General features: G+C 35.6%; 2 protein-coding genes across 2 annotated transcripts in view; both read right to left on the reverse strand.

The window, feature by feature from the left end:
- Positions 1–65: 65 nt before the first annotated feature.
- Positions 66–6,263, reverse strand: LOC311306291 (uncharacterized protein; the record flags this gene model as incomplete). The annotated part of the gene is made up of 6 exons (XM_084434613.1): positions 66–193; positions 288–689; positions 857–1,255; positions 1,606–2,061; positions 2,558–2,965; positions 5,873–6,263. 6 exons carry the CDS (start codon positions 6,261–6,263, stop codon positions 66–68), a joined length of 2,184 nt encoding a protein of 727 aa, XP_084290739.1.
- A 188-nt stretch (positions 6,264–6,451) lies between these two features.
- LOC311306292 (uncharacterized protein) overlaps positions 6,452–21,673 on the reverse strand; it is a gene marked incomplete at both ends in the record, with an annotated part of 48,803 nt that continues 33,581 nt past the window's right edge. The window contains 4 exons of the mRNA XM_084434614.1: positions 6,452–6,459; positions 8,364–8,765; positions 8,892–9,214; positions 9,547–10,096. Of these exons, the coding sequence (XP_084290740.1) occupies positions 6,452–6,459; positions 8,364–8,765; positions 8,892–9,214; positions 9,547–10,096 (1,283 nt within the window). The remainder of the gene's footprint in view (positions 6,460–8,363; positions 8,766–8,891; positions 9,215–9,546; positions 10,097–21,673) is intronic.

The raw sequence follows: 21,673 nt of genomic DNA on the forward strand, positions 1-21,673 counted from the left end.
CATTTCAATGTTCAATAATGATTCAACAATTCAATAATCCATGTAATCCATGTCCAAAAAGATGCTCAAGAGAGTTTATTAAAGAAGCAACACAATACTTTACCAGTGGTGGTGATTGGTGGAGTCATGGATTCTATGGATGGGATCGTCTCTGTTGTTGTAGCCGCTGATGAGATGGACTGGTTTGAGGCATCTGGTATTAGGAACATTTTATATCAACATCAATAATTTTCAAACAAAATCCAGAAAAACATTAAAGAATGAGGATTGTATAAGTAAATGCTCACCTGTACAGTAAGCGCCACAAAATATTGGCTTGACAAACTCATAAACATAGTAATTTCCTGGACAGGCTTTGACTCTTATAGGGTGGGATGTGTAAGTACAGCAGCCATTCCATGAGGAGACACAGACCTGACGGGTGACCACTCCATTTTCCAGCTGTGGGTGAGGGCCGCTGAGCGACAGTGGGTAATAAGTGCCACACATGTACTGATTTACACATGATTCTGGCATCTGAGTATTTTCACCATTGTAGAACATCCTGTACCAGCCATTCCACTCCACATTATAATCACACATACTATAGGAGTTATAGTTATTATAGTAAGGGTTGTCTGTGGCTCTCCAAGGCTCATCCAGACTGGTATAGCTGTAGCAGGGGTCGACACTTGGGGTGGAGAAAGGCACTATTAAGGAAAAAGGAGAAAGAAAGCATTATATGAAAGTGAAAGTGAAAGTGAAAGAAAGATATATTTTTATATATTGAAGATTAAATATATTCAAGTTGATAATATGAATTCAAACCAATACAATTCATGATAAGCACATCAAATATAAAGATGAACGAATATACCTGCACAATATACAGGATATGGGATTGAAAGAGTCGGCCTGGTAAATTTGTAGACATAATAATTTCCGGGACAAGCTTTGACTTGGATCGGGTCGGATCTGTGGCGATTGCACTGATCATTACGGGAGCCGTAAACTTCACGACTAACAACTCCATCTTCTAGCCGAGGATGAGAGTCACCAAGCCACAGAGAACTATAACCTCCACATGACATGTAATTAAAACACCACTCAGGCATCTGAGCACTTGATCCATTAATGAAGAGTCGATACCAGCCATCCCATTCTACACGAGTGTCATCATGATCAGATATGTATCCATTACTAGACCAGTAATTGAGTGTGCTTCTCCAGTAGTTGTCGAGTATGTTGTAGTTATTACACGGGTCATAATCTGTTACTGAGAGATGATGAGACCAAAACAAACAAGTTATATATTTCAACAAGGAACTTCACAAGAGCAAATCCGAACCAGTCAAACACTGTAATAATCATGAGATTCATAAACCATTCACACACAATGCGACTGTGTAATAGTGAAAATGTTTAAGCATAAATATTTCCATTTAAACTGTAATGCAATTCATTGAAAAAAATGATAATTTTTAATAACACTCACGTATTTGTTCATATATATTATTTACAACTTACTCAAGGTGATGCTGGATCCAGTGAATATATCTGGACTTATAGTGGAAACCGCCTGTGAAATAGTGTTGACATCTAAAAAGAAGGAAATTCATGTCATGCAAAAAAAAAAAAAAAAAAAAAAAAAAAAGGTTTGAAATACTTGAATAAATGAGAAAAGTACAGTACCTGTACAGTATCCTGAACACCAGAATAGTGGATTCACAAGTTCATAGACATAGTAATTGCCTGGACACGCTTTCACTCTGATGGGAATTGTCTTGTATTTACAGCAGCTTCCCGAATAAGTCCCTCCACAGACCTCCCTGGTCACCACTCCATCCTCTATCTGAGGGTGAGGATCATTGAGCCACAGATTGAAGTATGTGTTACAGGTGTAAGAACTAGCACAGGTCTCTGGCATCCGGATGTCCATTCCATAGTAGAAAAGCCGATACCAGCCATTCCAGGAGAAAAGTTCATCACAAATGTAATCTCCACTTTCATTGTTGGCTCTCCAGGGACGATCCAGAGACTCATAGTTGTAGCAGGGATCACTGCTGATGCTTTGGAAAGCAACTGTCATGGTGTTTGCAAAAGTATTAATTGTATATATATACTAACTTGCAATTATATTCTAACTATATCATAGCAATTATATTCTAACAAGTAGTGTACTTTCAGGCTCAAAGTGAGGCAAGTCTACAGTACTGACAGCAGCCTACAGAAGCAACAAGGGGCTACATATACAAAAACTTGACTGCAGATAGGCACAAGAGGACTGTAGAGTAATATTATGATACGTTCATGTACAGTATACATATTAATTATTGAACAAATGGCATAACGTGTAATTTGAGTAATTGTGTAACAAAGAGATCTAGGTGCTATTGATCTGTAACATAACCTACTATACAGAATGGGTAATGGACTGCACACCACTGATTATAACTTGTTAAAACATGATTATTTTCATAAAACAAAAAATTATGTTAAATGATCTAATATATAAAGCGTTTACACTCATTATAAAAAATCATAACAAAAAGCCCAGAGACAAGAGTTAATATTGTACCTGCACAGTACATAGGCCGAGGGGATGATATGATGGGTTTGACAAATTCATAGACGTAATAATCTCCTGGACAGGCTTTGACTCGGATGGATGTGGAATTGTATGCGCCACACTCATGGGAATACTGCCACCACCATGGATTAGTTCCCACGACTTCACGGGTCTCCACTCCATCCTCAAGTGTTGGATGAGAACCGTTGAGATACAGTCCAGTTTCTCCACCACATCCAGCATAACTCACACACCACTCAGACATCTGGGCACTTTCTCCATTCAGATACAGCCGATACCAGCCACTCCATTCAACAAGGGTGTCATCATATCCATAGTACAGATATTGGTTTTGCCGTATCTCTCTCCAATATTCATCAAGAGTGTTATAATCATAGCATGGATCAGTTGTAGGTTCTGAGAGAATAAAGAAAAAAGACTCATTCACTGAGGTGTCAAACACAAGAGTACAGGTAAACCTCTAACATCTGTGTCTGTCTGAAAGAGAAGATATTGGGATGGTAAACTGAAAATGGATTATTAGATAAACTGACTAAACCTACAACAAGTGTATCCTTTATACCCCTCTCTCACTAATTAAAAAAGAGCTGCCACCTTGATCATAATTGAGTGTTAAGGAACTGTATCTTTATTTTCACCCACTTGAATAACAATGTTGAACTTAGTGTTGGAACTTTGATGACAAATGTGAGATTCAAATATTTAAATACAATTATTATTTTCCCATTGAAACAAAATATACAAAAGGGGAACAACATTTAAGATCATCCTCAGATAATTACAGATTGTGATGCTGTACTGTATGAAAAAATTAAAATAAAACTTAAAATAAACAAATGAATATTTAACAGTACAAATGTAAAGTAAAAATAAGGGTTTGTAAAATCATATATTTCACGCTTTTCCCATTCAGACCACAAACTACTGTAATTTCCTTAATTCATGTCCTCAATTTATTTATTTTATTTATTTTTTTATATATGAAATTCCCTATAAATTTTTTCATTGACACCCATTTGTTTTATACAACATGTTAAGCCTCCCATTGATACATTCCAGAAATTGTTCTAGAATATCCCTGAATTGGAAAACACTTGTGTTTACTTGTTTATTCCCACTAGGTTATACAAAATATTTGACTGAGATTAATTATGCCAACACTGTTTGGTCACACTTTATTTTAAGGTGCCTGTGTTACAGTGTAATTATGCATTTAATTACTGAGTAATAATAATTACCTATACGCACTTACTATAGGGTTAGGATTAGAATTAGGGTTTGGTTTAGGGTTAGTTGCATGTAATTATACATAATTTATAGTTATTACTACAGTAACTACATGTAACGTGTAACAAGGACACTGTAAAATAAAGTGTAACCCACTGTTTTTCTACAGGAGGCATTTCATTTCTAAAAGTAATACATTTTATTAAAAGTACTATGTGTAAAAGTCAGTCTGGATAAAAATATTTGCTTTAAGCTTCAAATGCATAATCTTGTTGTAAGTTAAAACAATACATCCTTTTATCCCTTTGAAACAATGAAATACACAGTAGCTTATTAAAAATGGTGTTTTAATATTAGTGTACACTCATAAATAATGTAATTTTCTTTCAAATTTTAAATACACGGTATGCTGTCAGGTCTACTATAATATCCTGTGTTTCTGTTTAAGTCTGGTGTTACTGTTCTGCTGTCTATCATTGATCATCCCACCTGTTACTCTGCCCATTTCATCTGTTCATCATTACCTCTGATTATCTCATTATCTACAAGCATAGCATATATCCACCTTTTTCCTATCGAGTCTACTGCGTTTTAGATTGTGGGAGCCACTTCAGGTTCGGGGAAGTTCAAAAAGACTGAAACACATTATAAGGTTGAGCTACGAATAATATTTATCTGTCAATTTGACTGAATGAGCTGTACAATTTTCTTCATGTTCTATTTTCAGACATCAGGAGAATAACGTAACGCTTGGTATTTTAATGTGACGTGGTATTGTGACACTGTCACACATGACACATGTTTTAACCACTCTATATATTATGATGATTATATGCATATTAGCTTTAATAGGATTACATGTTGTTTAGTCATGATTTTTGTCCATTTTATTCCTCTTATCTGTTTTAATGTGTGTAAACCATACTGGGTCTGCCTGTCATGTGACTGATCACATGACAGGAAACAGGAAATAGCCAGCATAAAGGAAGCAGCATGGCAAACAAATGAGGGCTCTGTCAAGACGACCAAAGCTGGATCGAGGAGTTTCTTTTAAGGACTTACCATTCCAGCAAACCCAATCACTTTTCATTGGATTATCACTTAAGTTTTTTACGTTTTTTTTCACTTAAGTAAATTAAGTATTAAATACTTAATTTATTCACTTTATTTCTGTTGTCGTCTCATCTTTTAAAACGCTTCCAAAACTCTCTCAGTTTAATCTGACCCCAGTTTTAGCTCATGTTACTCAGCCGATTAGGCTGATTGTTACAGTATAACAAGAATATTTATGACAAAAGCTCTTTTCAGTCACTGTATTCTCCTGATTATTTCCTTTTTTCTTTGTATTCCGCTGTAACACTATGAAAAAATACAACATATCCTGCACATTTGTGGTCTGCTCTCTCCATTTAATTTACGATTTATCACATGAATAATTCACTGGAATGCACTAAGAATCTCTCGTTTTCCTCCCTAAATCCTCACTTCTTTTTCCAGGTTTGTTTTCACATGGATGCTTTAAAATGTAATTGTCTCCCTTTTTCACTTCAAATCTCTATTAGCTATGTTTACTGGAATGTTTCTAAAGCAGGTTAATAAATACAATTACTGTCTGTCGAAATAATGTAAATCACTTTGAAATATTATCAGTGTTCCAGTTAATGAACATTTTTTTATCAAGGCAACATAAGTTACAAAATACAGACATATAGGCGCAGTCGCGTGGGTATGTTAGATATGTTTGAATGGTCGCTGGTTCCCGCCTCCTTCTTCCCATAACAACTGACCTTGTTACAGTCTTTATAAATTATTTTAAATTATTTACATGCATCACAAACACAACATTGATCTGATTTGCTTATGCCAAACAATAATCCTCCAGATTGTAACATAATACATTTTATTACCAGTCGTAGTGTCCATGGTTGTAGTTTCATCTGTGGTTGTCTCTGGCGTGACAGTAGTAGTGGTAGTGTTTATGTTGCTTGAATCTGAAATAAATGATAAATATTACATACAAAAAAAAATATATATATATTTCTTAAATGCACGAAGGGCACATGTAAATATATTTACCTGCACAGTATACCAAACTGCAGGCAGTTGGGCTCACAAACTCATAGACATAATAATCTCCTGGACAGGCTTTGACTTTAATGGGATTGGACTGGAAAAAGCAGCAGTTATTGCTCCAGTGACCGCAGACATCTCGAGTGACCACTCCATCCTCAACTGATGGATGTCCTCCGTTCAGCCACAGTGGAGCATCAGTGCCACAACTATACTCATCAACACATGTGTCTGGCATCTGAACGCTCTGACCCTGAATGAAGAGACGGTACCAGCCGTTCCAGCTGACCCAAGTGTCACACATTATTTGAGAGGAATGTTGATTGTTGGTGGCTCTCCATGAATCATCCAGGACATTGTAGTTGTAGCAGGGGTCAACAGGGGGAGCTGTTGTCATGGAAACATTACAAATATACATTTTGCTGAATTAATAAATGGATGATGTGATAAAAAAAAAAAAAAAAATTGTAGTTGAGCTATGAAAACGTCGTCTCCAGAATGATCTTTACTTAAGCTCTCTGTTTCATTTGTGTTTTAAGTTCAAAGCTGAAGACAATTTGTCATGAGCTTTCAGAACATCTCCACTCATTTAGCTGACAAAACAAGTGTTAAAAACAGCTGAACTTGAGTCCCTTTGCAAATTGAGCCCAAATGTCACTTTTCCACTGCATGGTACGGTTCGGTAGGGCTCACTTTTGGGGGGTTTTCCACTGTGTACAACACCTAGTACCTGGTACTTTTTTTAGTAACGCCTCATTTGAGGTTCCAAGCGAGCGTACGATACTAAAATGTGACGTGTTAAAGGAATACTCCACCGTTTTTTTCATATTAAACTATGTTATTCCCTTAACTAAGATGAGTTGATACATACCTCTCTCGTCTCAGTGCATGCACTCAATCGCTCTGGTGCGCAGCGACGCTTTGATAGCACTTAGTTTAGCCCAGTTCATTCATTAGGGACCAAACAGAGATGAAGTTAGAAGCGACCAAACACCTCCACGTTTTCCCTATTTAAATACAGTTACACGAGTAGTTACACGACCAAGTATGATGACACAAAATAAAACGTGGCACTTTTCTAAGCGGGTAAAAAGGATAACTTAACTATAATGTATGGCGGAATAGCACTTGAAGTTGGGAGCACTTCGACTCTGCGCAGTAAAATGTCACTCCTGAAAAATCCTCTCCATCTCACTTCTGTCATTAGAACCAACATGACTTTTTACTGCGCAGAGTCGAAGTGCTCCCAACTTCAAGTGCTATTCCGCCATACATTATAGTTAAGTTATCCTTTTTACCCGCTTAGAAAAGTGCCATGTTTTATTTTGTGTCATCATACTTGGTCGTGTAACTACTCGTGTAACTGTATTTAAATAGGGAAAACGTGGAGGTGTTTGGTCGCTTCTAACTTCATCTCTGTTTGGTCCCTAATGAATGAACTGGGCTAAACTAAGTGCTATCAAAGTTTCGCCGCGCGCCAGATCGCCGAGACGAGAGAGGTATGTATCAGCTCGTCTTAGTTAAGGGAATAACACAGTTTAATATGAAAAGACGGTGGAGTATCCCTTTAAAACTGCAGATCACTGATTGGTCAGAGAGAATCGTCACTACCAGCCTCATTGGATTTGGTGCAACTATAACGATCAGTCTATAATCCCACCCACTTTATAGCGGTACTAAACTGCAGTGGAAAAGCAAACCCAGCCAAAGTAAAGCGAGCCGAGCCGTAAATGAAGATTTTGTCATCATAAACTCGCACTCAAGTTTTTCCCAACCTCTATAAATTTCTTTCTTTTGCTGAATACAAAGATATTTTGAAGAATTTTTGTCAACAAACAGTTTTAGGTCACCATTGATTTCCATACTATGGGAAATAAATACAATTTTTCAATGGTGCCTCACAAATGTTTGGTTACAAATATATATATATATATATTTTTTTTTTATTGTGTTCAGCAGATAAAATAAATTCATACAGGTTTGGAAAAACTACAAAATGTGTTTGAGAAACTCTGGTGGTTTAGTTTTCACTATTTACAGCACTTCAGTACTTCACTTTGCCTAGTAATGCATTCTTTGTTTCCATTTTAAGAGTTTGAAATGCATAGTCATTTGTGAGCTGTATTACTTCTTGTTAATGTGATTTTTTTTAAATTATCTTTCTCTGTAGAAATTATAATGCATTTGCTTAATGTGATAATCAGGAACATTTCAATGTTCAATAATGATTCAACAATTCAATAATTCATGTTTCAGAGAAAATGCATGTCCAAAAAGATGCTCAAGAGAGTTTATTAAGGAAGCAAGACAATACTTTACCAGTGGTTGTGATTGGTGGAGTCATGGATTCTATAGATGGGATCGTCTCTGTTGTTGTAGACGCTGATGAGATGGACTGAGTTGAGGCTTCTGGTAGTAGGAACATTTTATATCAACATCAATAATTTTCAAACAAAATTCAGAAAAAAAATTAAAGAATGAGGAAGTAAATCCTCACCAGTACAGTAAGCTCCACAAAATATTGGCTTGACAAACTCATAAACATAGTAATTTCCTGGACAGGCTTTGACTCTTATAGGGTGGGATGTGTAAGTACAGCAGCCATTCCATGAGGAGAGACAGACCTGACGGGTGACCACTCCATCTTCCAGCTGTGGGTGAGGGCCGCTGAGCGACAGTGGTTCATAAGTGCCACATGTGTACTGATTTACACATGATTCTGGCATCTGAGTATTTTCACCATTGTAGAACATCCTGTACCAGCCATTCCACTCCACATTATAATCACACATGCCATAGTAGTTATAGTTATTATAGTAGTAGTTATCTGTGGCTCTCCAAGGCTCATCTAGACTAGTATAGTTGTAGCAGGGATCGACACTTGGGGTGGAGAAAGGCACTATTAAGGAAAAAGTAGGAAGAGAGCATTATATATTGAAAATTAAATATATTCAAGATGATAATATGAATTCAAACCAATACAATTCATGACAAGCACATCAAATATAAAGATGAATAAATATACCTGCACAATATACAGGAGCTGGGATTGAAAGAGTTGGTCTGGTAAATTTGTAGACATAATAACTTCCAGGACAAGCTTTGACTTGGATCGGGTCAGATCTGTAGCGACTGCACTGATCATTGCGAGTGCCATAAATTTCACGAGTAACAACTCCATCTTCTAGCCGAGGATGAGAGCCACCAAGCCACAGAGAAATATAACCTCCACATGACATGTAATAAAAACACCACTCAGGCATCTGAGCACTTGATCCATTAATGAAGAGTCGATACCAGCCATCCCATTCTACACGAGTGTCATCATGATCAGATATGAATCCATAACTAGACCAGTAATTGTGTGTGCTTCTCCAGTAGTTGTCGAGTATGTTGTAGTTATTACACGGGTCATAATCTGTTATTGAGAGATGATGAGACCAAAACAAGCAAGTTATATTTCAATGAGAAACTTCACAAGAGCAAATCTGAACCAGTCAAACACTGTAATAATCATGAGATTCATAAACCATTCATACACAATGTGACTGTGTAATAGTAAAAATGTTTATGCATAAACATTTCCATTTAAACTGAAATGCAAATCTTTCATTGAATTTTTTTTATTTAATTTTTAATAACACTCATGTATTCGTTCATATATATTATTTACAACTTACTCAAGGTGATGCTGGATCCAGTGAATATATCTGGACTTATAGTGGAAACCGCCTGTGAAATAGTGTTGACATCTAAAAAGAAGGGAATTCATGTCATGCAGAAAAAAAAAAGAAAAAAAAGGTTTGAAATATTTAAATAAATTATAGGAAAGCACAGTACCTGTGCAGTATCCTGAACACCACCATGCTTGATTCACAAGTTCATAGACATAGTAATTGCCTGGACACGCTTTCACTCTGATGGGTTTAGACTTATAATCACAGCAGCTTCCCCAATAAGTCCCACCACAGACCTCCCTGGTCACCACTCCATCCTCTATCTGAGGGTGAGGATCATTGAGCCACAGATTATAGTATGTGTTACAGGTGAATGAACTAACACAGGTCTCTGACATCCGGATGTCCATTCCATAGTAGAAAAGCCGATACCAGCCATTCCAGGAGAAACGTTCATCACAAATGTAATCTCCACTTTCATTGTTGGCTCTCCAGGGACGATCCAGAGACTCATAGTTGTAGCAGGGATCACTGCTGATGCTTTGGAAAACAACTGTCATGGAGTTTGCAAAAGTATTAGTTGTATATATATACTAACTTGCAATTATATTCTAACTATATTATAGCAATTATATTCTAACAAGTAGTGTACTTTCAGGCTCAAAGTGAGGCAAGTCTACAGTACTGACAGCAGCCTGCAGAAGCAACAGGGACTATATATAAAAAATATATGAAAATAAGATTCTTTCTGAAACAAAAACTTGACTGCAGATAGGCACAAGAGGACTGTAGAGTAAAATTATGATACGTTCATATACAGTATACATATTAGTTATTGAACAAATGGCGTAACGTGTAATTTGAGTAATTGTGTAACAAAGTGATCTAGGTGCTATTGATCTGTAACAAACATACTATACATAATAGATAATGGACTGCACACCACTGATTATAACTAGTTAAAACATGATTATTTTCATAAAACAAAAAATGTATGTTAAATTATCTAATATATAGAGCGTTTACTCATTATAGTGAAATAAAAAATCCTAACAAAAATCCCAGAGACAAGGGTTAATATTGTACCTGCACAGTACATAGGCTGGGGGGATGATATGATGGGTTTGACAAATTCATAGACGTAATAATCTCCTGAACAGGCTTTGACTCGGATGGATGTGGAACTGTAGGCGCCACACTCACGGGAATACCCCCACCACCACACATTAGTTCCCACGACTTCACGGGTCTCCACTCCATCCTCAAGTGTTGGATGAGAACCGCTGAGATACAGTCCAGTTTGACCACCACATCTCACATCAGTCACACACCACTCAGACATCTGGGCACTTTCTCCATTCAGATACAGCCGATACCAGCCTCTCCATTCAACAAGAGTGTCGTCATATCCATAGTACTGATCTTGGTTTTGCCGTATGTCTCTCCAGGATTCATCAAGAGTGTTATAATCATAGCAAGGATCAGTTGTAGGTTCTGAGAAAATAAAGAAAAAAGACTCATTCACTGATGTGTCAAACACAAGAGTACAGGTAAACATCTAACATCTGTGTCTGTATGAAAGAGAAGATATTGGGATGGTAAACTGAAAATGGATTATTATTATTGAACTGACTAAACCTACAACAAGAGTATCCTTTATATCCCTCTCTCACTAATTAAAAAAGAGCTGCCACCTTGATCATAATTGAGTGTTAAGGAACTGTATCTTTATTTTCACCCACTTGAATAACAATGTTAAACTTAGTGTTGGAACTTTGATGACAAAAGTGAGATTCAAATATTTAAATACGATTATTTCCCCATTGAAACAAAATATACAAAAGGGGAACAACATTTAAGATCATCCTCAGATAATTACAGATTGTGATGCTGTACTGTATGAAAAATTTTAAATAAAACTTAAAATAAACAAATGAATATATAACAGTACAAATGTAAAGTAAAAATAAGAGTTTGTAAAATCATATAAATAACTGTCAATTGTAAAGGAAAAATAAAGCATTGTAAAATCATATATTTCACACTTTCTCCCATCCAGACCGCAAACTACTGTACATTCAGTACATATATATATATATATATATATTTGTGATATATGACATTCCCTATTAAATTTCCCATTGAACACCATATGTTTTATACAACATGTAACGGAGCGGAGCGAGCGCTTTCAATTCATTACATTGGAAGTCGAGTTTCACGCTCGCGCAGTGCATTGTGGGATTGACAGCGGACTGGAGAAAGTTGAGAGTGGTCGAGAGCGTCAAAAGGTTGGGCCGACGTATGCAAATATCAAGCGAACAACGCGGTCGGCAGCCAATCACTGTGAGGTTCGGGTTGTGTCTCTATTGAGAGTGTATGCTGGATTTAGTGTGTAAAACATTTTGTTTACAAATTGATGCTTTGCGTCAAGCGTCTTTTTGTAACGGCTCAACCTTTTGACGCTCTCGGCCGCTTTCAACGCTTTCTCCGGTCCGCTGTCAATCCCAAAAACCTGGACTTCCATAGAAATAAATTGAAAACGCTCGCTCCGCTCGTTCAGTGCCAGTGGACACGCACTGTAAGCCGCTACAAATAATCCTTATATCTGTCAATTTTACTGAATGAGCTGTCAAATTTTCTTCATGTTCTATTTTCAAACATCAGCAGAATAACTTAACACTTGGTATTTTAATGTGATGTGGTAGCTTACAACAAGAATATTTATGTCAAAAACTCTTTTCAATCACTGCTTTCTTTTCCTCCTGATTATTTTTTTCTTTGTATTCCGCTGTAATAGTATGACAAAATACAACATATCCTGCACATTTGTGGTCTGCTCTCTCCATTTAATTTATGATTTATCCCATGAATAATTTACTGGAATGCACTAAGAATTTCTCGTTTTCCTCCCTAAATCATCACGTCTCTTTCCAGGTTTGTTTTCACATGGATGCTTTAAAATGTAATTGTCTACCTTTTTCACTTCTAATCCCTATTAGCTGTGTTTACTTGAATGTTTCTAAAGCAGGTTAATAAATACAATATATATATTGTCTTTCAAGTAAATAATGTAAATAACTCATATATACACACAAATATTATCAGTTAATGTTCCAGTTAATGAACAATTTTGATCAAGGCAACATATGTTACATAATACAGACATATATCACTACAGTGATATTTAACACGTCTATAATATTGCTGCAGAAATAATTGAGCTTTTGAGGTTATTTATGGTCTGTTAGTCATTTTTTAATGCTTTTACAATTTTAAATGTCCTTTTAATGTAGAACAGTGTCATCTCATAGTACCCAATTTTGGAAATGCTTTTTATTGCGTTTATATAGCAAACTTTCCAATGTGGATACCTGCTTTCTTCAGTGATTCTCAGCCAGAGGAGCATTTCCAGAACAACGACGTAACTCGTGAATAGTATCAACACAGTATCTGAGGAATACCTGTTATTTTGCTTAATTATTTCTAGATGTTTGACTCAATCATGGGATCCCTCTTACGTTATACTCGGGGGTCCCCGGCTTACTAGAGCACATGATCAATCTTCAAAAATGGCGCTTTCATTCTCTTGACAAACTAAAGAAAGTAGAATGAAATTTGTATACGTATAATGAAAGATACAGATTGTACTGCATGTTAGCTCGCTTATTTTGCTCAGTATTGATCTCTTTCTAAATGTCATACTAGTAAGAAACTATACTTCCAACCACGTGTCAAGAGCTTTAATTCCAACCATTCAACCTTGCAATGCTGTTTGCGAATGTTCGTTGGAACTGTGGTTTCAGGAAACACTGAATTGTTGAATTGTGTTGGCAACAGCTGAACTTGCCACCATAGTTTACTAACGGTGCTTTTGGGAACGCAGCCCAGATTGTTCCTTACGTTGCAGATTAGCATTAAGCAAATGGGTGTCTAATATTTGGGTACCAACAATGAAGAAAAAAGAGAGAGAGAGAAAGAGAGAGAGAAACTGCAACAAATGCTAGCCATGGAACGTGATTTAGGAAGATCGCAAAGAATACATAAAATTAGGCTAACAGACAAATGTTGGTCCTTCCCTAAAGCGAGAACATGTTGCATATGTCATATATGTAAGTCTATATGTTTTATATATTGCTTGCATTGACAACACCGATCATAAGACATGCAACTCTGAACAGTTAAAGGAAGTGAACATTATTATATTCACGAGTTTACTGTTACACTCTTCAGAATTGTTCCAAATTCCTCACCTGCACATTACACAAGAAGCTCATTATCATTCAAAGAAGCCTATGTGACGCACTTTAATGTGTCCTGACAGTGTGTCCCCTCTGTAAGCGGATATATGTACATGTGTATATGTGTGTACATAAATAAGCAGTAATATTTAAACTAGATGTCTCACTATGCAATTTGTATTATTTTTTATTATTATTAATAAAAAAAATCACTGGGAATGGCTTCCCCTCGGCTGCATATGAAACAAAGTCACAATTGTGAGATATAAAGATTGTCAGACATTTATTTATTTATTTATTTATTTATTTATTTATTTATTTATTTATTTATTTATTTATTTATTTATTTATTTATTGCATTTGGATGGAAATGACATGAGTATGGAAGTAAAATAATGCCAAAAGCCTGTTGAATTGCACTACTTGAAAAAAAAATATGCATTGCATTAACCATGCTTGCATTTTAATGCATTGTATTTTTAGGGCTTGCATTTTTATGGGCTGAAATTCAACATGGTTGAATATTTAAGCTGTGAATATTTCAATTCAAAACATTTCAAACACATTTTCATCATTAAAAATTCAATAATCCATATTCACCATTCATATTTCACTTCCAAAATAGTCAAACTGTTTAAAAATACAACCTATAATATTCAACAGGCAATTTTCGGTCCATTTTATTTCGCTTTGCAAATTCGCTTCCACAAATTCAGTGGTTCAAATTCGACAGTAAATTCAACATTGACATCCAGGAACTGCAGGAAAAGCAGTAGATTACCGAGCATACTCTCCATCTGCTGTTAGTCGACCTCACCAGCAGGAGGTGCAAAAGCGCGTGTTGTTGACGAAGACAAGCAACAGTTAGAGCAAGCCATTCATTCATAAAATGAAAATGATTATCTGTGTCATATGCGGAAAAGATGATAAAGACACAAAAGTTGTGTTTATGTTTCATTCAATAACTTCATTGTTACTTTCCCTGTGTAGCCTACATGTTATCAGCTATCTCTACCATGAACAGGATTATAATCGGTTTCCCTCAATACCTCATCATACTCAAGGATTCCCCTTTCGTCGAGACAAAACGCTTAACGTAGCTTAATGGACTAATACAGTGATATAAAAGACCAAACTCGCACCTTATTGTGGATGTAGGCTACTATAGGCTACAGGCAAGCAATATGAACTTAAAGGGATAGTTCACCCAAAAATGAAAATTCTATCATTGTATACTCACCCTCAAGTTGTTCCAAACCTGTACGAGTTTCTTTGTTCTGCTGAACACAAAGGAAGATATTTGGAAGAATGTTTGTAACCAAACAGATCTCGGTCCCCATTGACTACCATAGTATATATTTGTCCTACTACTGAATGGTAGTCAATGGGGACCGAGATCTGTTGATTACAAACGTTCTTCCAAATATCTTCCTTTGTGTTCAGCAGAACAAAGAAACTCATACAGGTTTGGAACAACTTGAGGGTGAGTAAATGATGACAGAATTTTCATTTTTGGGTGAACTATCCCTTTAACGTGCAAAGTTTCATGCTGAGCGTTTCGTGAAATACTGGCATAAAATCAACACTTGATCAATGCTAACACTTTCTCTTCTCTTCTCTTCTCTTCTCTTCTCTTCTCTTCTCTTCTCTTCTCTTCTCTTCTCTTCTCTTCTCTTCTCTTCTCTTCCTCTCTCACTCTATAGTATATATATATAGTATGCCTACGTGTACTGCATTAGCTTAAACTGGGAAGAGTCATAGCACTTGCATATTGTTGTCCTCCTATTGTTAGTTTAACTGTAAATTGCTTTGGATAAAAGCGTCTGCTAAATGACTAAATGTAAAATTGGCTTGACATTGGACATTCGCACTTTTAGGGACCGTCTCTAAAGTTGCATACAACATTGGCATACACGTTTCTAACTTCAATAGCAAACTTCAATTTATTTGAATAAATATTAAAAATCCAAAGGGTGCACATTATGCCTGACAACTACATGAACACTTTACTGTTGGTTTTATGACTGTAAGTCGTTCTATTCAAATGCTATTGAAGTTAGAAACGTGTATACCAATGTCGTTTACACTTTAGAGACGGTCCCTAAATGTGCGAATGTCCAATGTCAAGCCAACTTTATGCCAGTCTGTCACTGGGAAACGCTCAGCATTAAACTTTGCGCGTTATTCTGAGTCCATCTGCTTGCCTGCGAGTTTGGTCTTTTATATCACTGTAATTAGTCCATTAAGCTACGTTAAGCGTTTTATATGTCCAGCAGGGGAATCCTGAAGTATTGAGGGAAACCCTAATAGCCTGCATGAGGCACATCGCCACAATATAAAGTTAAGGCAACTAAACAACCAAGAGAAATTTATGTCAACCTCAAAAATGTAACATTGGATCTGTACATCCGCATCGGGGAATAACATTATAATCTCGTTCACGGTAGAGAAAGATGCATGTAGGCTACACAGGAAAAGTAACCGTGAGGACACTGAATTTAACATAAAACAGCCGTCATAATAATCACAAATAGCCTACACTTACATTGCTGTAAATGAGTTTTATCAGAGAAAGTCTAATGAGGGGAAACTTCCGGTTGCAGTTCCACTCTTGTTCCATATGAGGGCGCTCACAGGACGAGTGCAGAATGAATGGAGGTCTATGGCGCTATACCCCTCAAAATCCACTTTTCTCAGGATATAAGTTTTTGTCTAGTAATTTGAATGTTGTTTTCGAAAGGGGATGCAAAGAAATTACACATTGCTGGGTGTTAGATTTTTTAGAGTCACTTATTTGCTTTAAAAAGTCTTTCAAAATGTCAATGACGTCATACACATCGTACGACCAGAGATACTGCTTCACGGCAATCCTTCAGTCACTTTGGTGCTTTCGCGCTCTGCACTTTCTTTTCTCTCGAGGCATCGACAACACAGCTGACACAGGGAAATACACGTGCTAGATGAGTTTTTGTTTTGTTTGTTTCTGGTCCCGCTTCGGATGCCACGATGCCATCAAGCGGTATCTCTGGTCGTAATCAGTCCTTCACTGACCAATCAGCGTTCATTAGCAGAATGCTAGCGTGTTATGGGCAACAACAACTCAACCTGTAAGAAATCGAAAGGACATAAGTACTCGTTCATTCAACTTTCGACCTATAACCCATGTTGAACTTGCAAAATCTACAATCAAATCTGAGATTTTTCAACGACAATCGGGTGAAAGAGACAAAATTAGCCGTCTAGCCCCATTGACTCCCATTCATTTTGCACTCATGGGCGATCGCCCCCAGTGGAACTCTGATTGGAACTACAACCAATAGGACTTAATAGGGCGTTGGAGTGAACAGGCTTTCCGTAGATGGGCTTTGGTTTTATGAATGAATGGCTTGCTCTAACTGTTGCTGGTCTTCATCAACAACACACGCTTTTGCACCTCCTGCTGGTGAGATCGACTAACAGCAGATGGAGAGTATGCTCGGTAATCTACTGCTTTTCCTGCAGTTCCTGGATGTCAATGTTGAATTTATTGTCGAATTTTAACCACTGAATTTGTGGAAGCAAATTTGCAAAGCGAAATAAAATGGACCGAAAATTGCATTTTATTTTTAAACAGTTTGAATATTTTGGAAGTGAAATATGAAAGGTGAATATGGATTATTGGATTTTTTATAATGAAACTGTTTTGAATTGAAATATTCACAGCTTAAATATTCAACCATGCTGAATTTCAGCCCATAAAAATGCAAGCTCTAAAAATACAATGCATTAAAATGCAAGCAGGGTTAATGCAATGCCTATTTTTACAAGTAGTGCAATTCAACAGGCTTTTTTGTTTCAAGAACATTTGGCATTATTTTACTTCCATACTATGAGTGTGTTGCGAGGGCTTTGTTTCGCTATAATGACTGAACGCAAAACAAGCAAGTGATTGAGATTTGTGCAGTTCATAAACACCGATCATAAGACAAGCAACTCTGAAGAGTTTAAGGAAGTGAACATTATTATATTCACGAGTTTACTGTTACACTCTTCAGAATTGTTCCAAATTCCTCACCTGCACATTACACAAGAAGCTCATTATCATTCAAAGAAGCCTATGTGACGCACTTTAATGTGTCCTGACAGTGTGTCCCCTCTGTAAGCGGATATATGTACATGAGTATATGTGTGTACATAAATAAGCAGTAATATTTAAACTAGATGTCTCACTATGCAATTTGTATTATTTATTATTATTATTAATTTAAAAAAAATCCCTGAGAATGGCTTCCCCTCGGCGGCAAACTACCGTATATATATATATATATATATATATATATATATATATATATATATATATATATATATATATTATATATACTGTATATACTTTTTTATTTGTATATATATATATATATATATATATTTATTTGTGTGTGTGTGTATATATATACATATCAAATTGTAGTATTGGAATATGTTACAAATGCAAAATAAAATGCAACTGTAACACATGGCATTTTATATTTAATTTCCTATTTAATTTAGGCTACCATAGATTTTATATGACATATTAAGCCTCCTAAATAAATACATAATCTTCCAGACTAATATGGCATATTTTATTACCAGTCGTTGTAGTTTCCGTGGTTTGGGTTGTGGCTGTCTCTGGTATAACAGTAGTACTTTCAACTAAAAAAAAAAAAAAGAGAGAGAGAATAGACTATTACATAAAAGAAAAAATAACTCTTACATATACAGAGGACACATGTAAATATATTTACCTGCACAGTAGGTGAGATAAAACATTTGAAACAAAGTCACAATTGTGAGATATAAAGATTGTCAGACATTTATTTATTTATTTATTTATTTATTTATTTATTTATTTATTTATTTATTTAATGCATTTGGATGGAAATGACATGAGTGTGTTGCGAGGGCTTTGTTTCGCTATAATGACTGAACGCAAAACAAGCAAGTGTTTGAGATTTGTGCAGTTCATAAATGTCACAAATTCCAAACACAATGTGCCTGGCTTGGGGGTTTTGTCTCAAAACTTGTATGTTACAATAGAACTGCAGTGTATATTTAATAATACATAAAGTAAAAAAAAAAAAAAAAAAGAAAAAAAAAATATATATATATATATATATAAATAATTATATATAAATGTGTATATATATATATATATATATATATATAAATACATTTTGTAAAAATCTCCTGTGACTCCAAATAAACTTTTTTTCTTTTCTTTTGGATTCTCCTGTTAAAATCGATGTGTAAGAAAGTGCTAAAACATGAGAAGGTTTTATATCAATAGGAAAACTGTTTTATCATATTAATTATTTCTACTACATTTATTTCAACATTTTTAATGAAAAACAAAGGATGAATTGAAGATTGGATGGAGTGAAAGAATTATTGTACCTGTTGTTTGTCCAGTGGTTATTTCACCTGTTAAAAATACAATATAAGAACAATTGTTTATTATTGAGAAAATAATTCAGTAATTTTATATGACAGATTATAAAACACTCACCATCAATCAGCAGCAGCGACACACACAGTGAGATCAGAAACCTCATTGTGACGAACTGCACCTGCGCACACACACACACACACACACACACACACACATATACAACATACACACATGAAATATGGTTCTTATATGTTGTTGTATTTTATTCTTTCTTTGTTGTGCACATTTGTAAAAGAACTATAACATTCACTTAAATATTTAAATAACACACTAATTTTACATAATATAAGAAATAGCCAAACTCATTAGAGCCTAAAGGAATAAAACAGAAGTGACTTTACCTGAGGTCAGATGCTGCTGCAGAGCAAACTCAGATTGATGACTGGTCTATGAGATTCTCTCTTCAGTAGTTCAATACAGTGATGCTGAACTGCAGCGCTCACAATCTTATCAGTGCCTTTAATAACTGTGGGAGGATCATTACTGGAACTAGATAACAATAGCTTAAACCAGTTTTTAATTTTTCATTTGACATCAAGAGATTTGTTATTTTAACGGATAGTTTCCTTGTGTACGCCTGTATTCAGAAAGACATTCTTTCACTCTTTGTTCACATAGATGTGAATCTAGATGGAATAACGATGGGTCAGTTTGATTAGTTCAGTACTTAGTAAATGTACAAAAATGGTACTTTAAAACACACAGTGAGTGATCCAAGTGTCACAAGAAAAAAAATCATTAATTATTTTAATAATGGTAATTAATTATTAGTTTAAATAATCAATGATCACATTAAAAGCTTTAGAGTTCATCCCTAAGACATCTGGAAGGATGCAGGCAGTGGTCAAGTAAGGCAAGGTTTGTAAGTTGTGCAAACTAACAAGATCATAACAGAAATGCAGAAATACATTTCAAATGTTTTTTGAAAGCAACTAACACCTCAAAGCTAAACCCTAAAGTAAACTGTAATGCCTTTTAAAACAGCTGGGAAACGGGATGCTAGTTTGCAAATCAATTAGGCAAATCGATATCTAATATTTGGGTATCGACAATTAATGGAAAAAACAATGAGAAACAGCAACAAATCCTAATCATGGAACTTGATTTACAAAGACCGCAGAGAATACATAAAATAAGGCCAAACAGACAAAAGCTGGTACTTTCCTAAATGAGAACATGTCATATACATAGGCCTATATGTTTTATATATAGTTTTCGCATTGACGGTGCCCTTCATAAGACCTGTAACTCTAGCCTTTGCTCTTAAAGAATTTAAGGAAGTGAACATTATGTTCTCCGTTTACCCGGAGGAGCAACAATTCCTCACGTGCACAAAGACTTCAACATCATTCAAAGAAGCCTGTGACACACTTTAATGTGTCCTGACAGTGTGTCCCCTTTGTAAATGTACATATGTACAATCGTGTGTATTTGTATACACATTTACACATATAGTTAGGCCTAAATAAGCAGTAATATTTAAACTAGATGTCTCACCATGTTGATTTGGCTCTCTATTCTTACCAGTTATCAAATGTGCAATGCTTTGTATATGTATGTCGAGAGTTTTTGGTAAAGAATTGAACAGTAAGGTTTGATTAATTCGTCATGACATTATTATGTCATTTGCATACTCCCTTGTCAAAATGGGGATCACGAAAAGCTTGAATTCACACAGTAAATCTGGCACTGATATAAAGAACATTTCATCCTCTGAACTACAGTAAAGTATGAGCATCTCATGAGAAGTACTGTGTGTTTCCTAACCTGATATTCAGGTTTACTCTCATTTTTACACATTTCAGAGCTTTTAGGCTCTGAACCAACAGGACGGATTCCAGACAATGAATGATTGTTATCAAGTCTCCAAAGTGGATTTTTCCAGTAATTGTTGCAAATGCAGTTGATCGAGAATCCCTCAAACTGCTTACAGTACGTGACTGTCACCACTGCAACAGTCTTTTTATTTTATTTTGCATTATCACACAACGACAAATATGATGATTGCAGTTTCTACATGTTATTACAAATTGGCAAAATAATCATGTTAAAATCAGTCATAAGAATGCAGTAGATCATGTGATGAAAAGTAAAAGCGTTAAAAATTATGACGAGATTATCTAACCATCAATAAAGACAAACAGAATGAAATGTATGAATGTACAGCATGAAACCTGAACATTATTAGGAGCTGATCGTATACTGGCTCTCAGTGAAGCTCAAACCTCATGTATAAAAGTGTTATAGAGACGCACTGAAGAGGATGAATAGTATCTAATTATTCCCTAAACAATCTCTGATTAGCATCTCATTGAAATAAAATGGATACTAATTTGACCCAAATGTTCATCATAAGCTTTTGTATGCCTAAGGTAAATGGATGTAATGAAAGATAAGCAAATGTATATCTGACACATTTAAA

This window comes from Rutilus rutilus, assembly GCF_951802725.1.
Source record: "Rutilus rutilus genome assembly, chromosome: 16".
Classification (NCBI taxonomy): Eukaryota; Metazoa; Chordata; class Actinopteri; order Cypriniformes; family Leuciscidae; genus Rutilus; species Rutilus rutilus.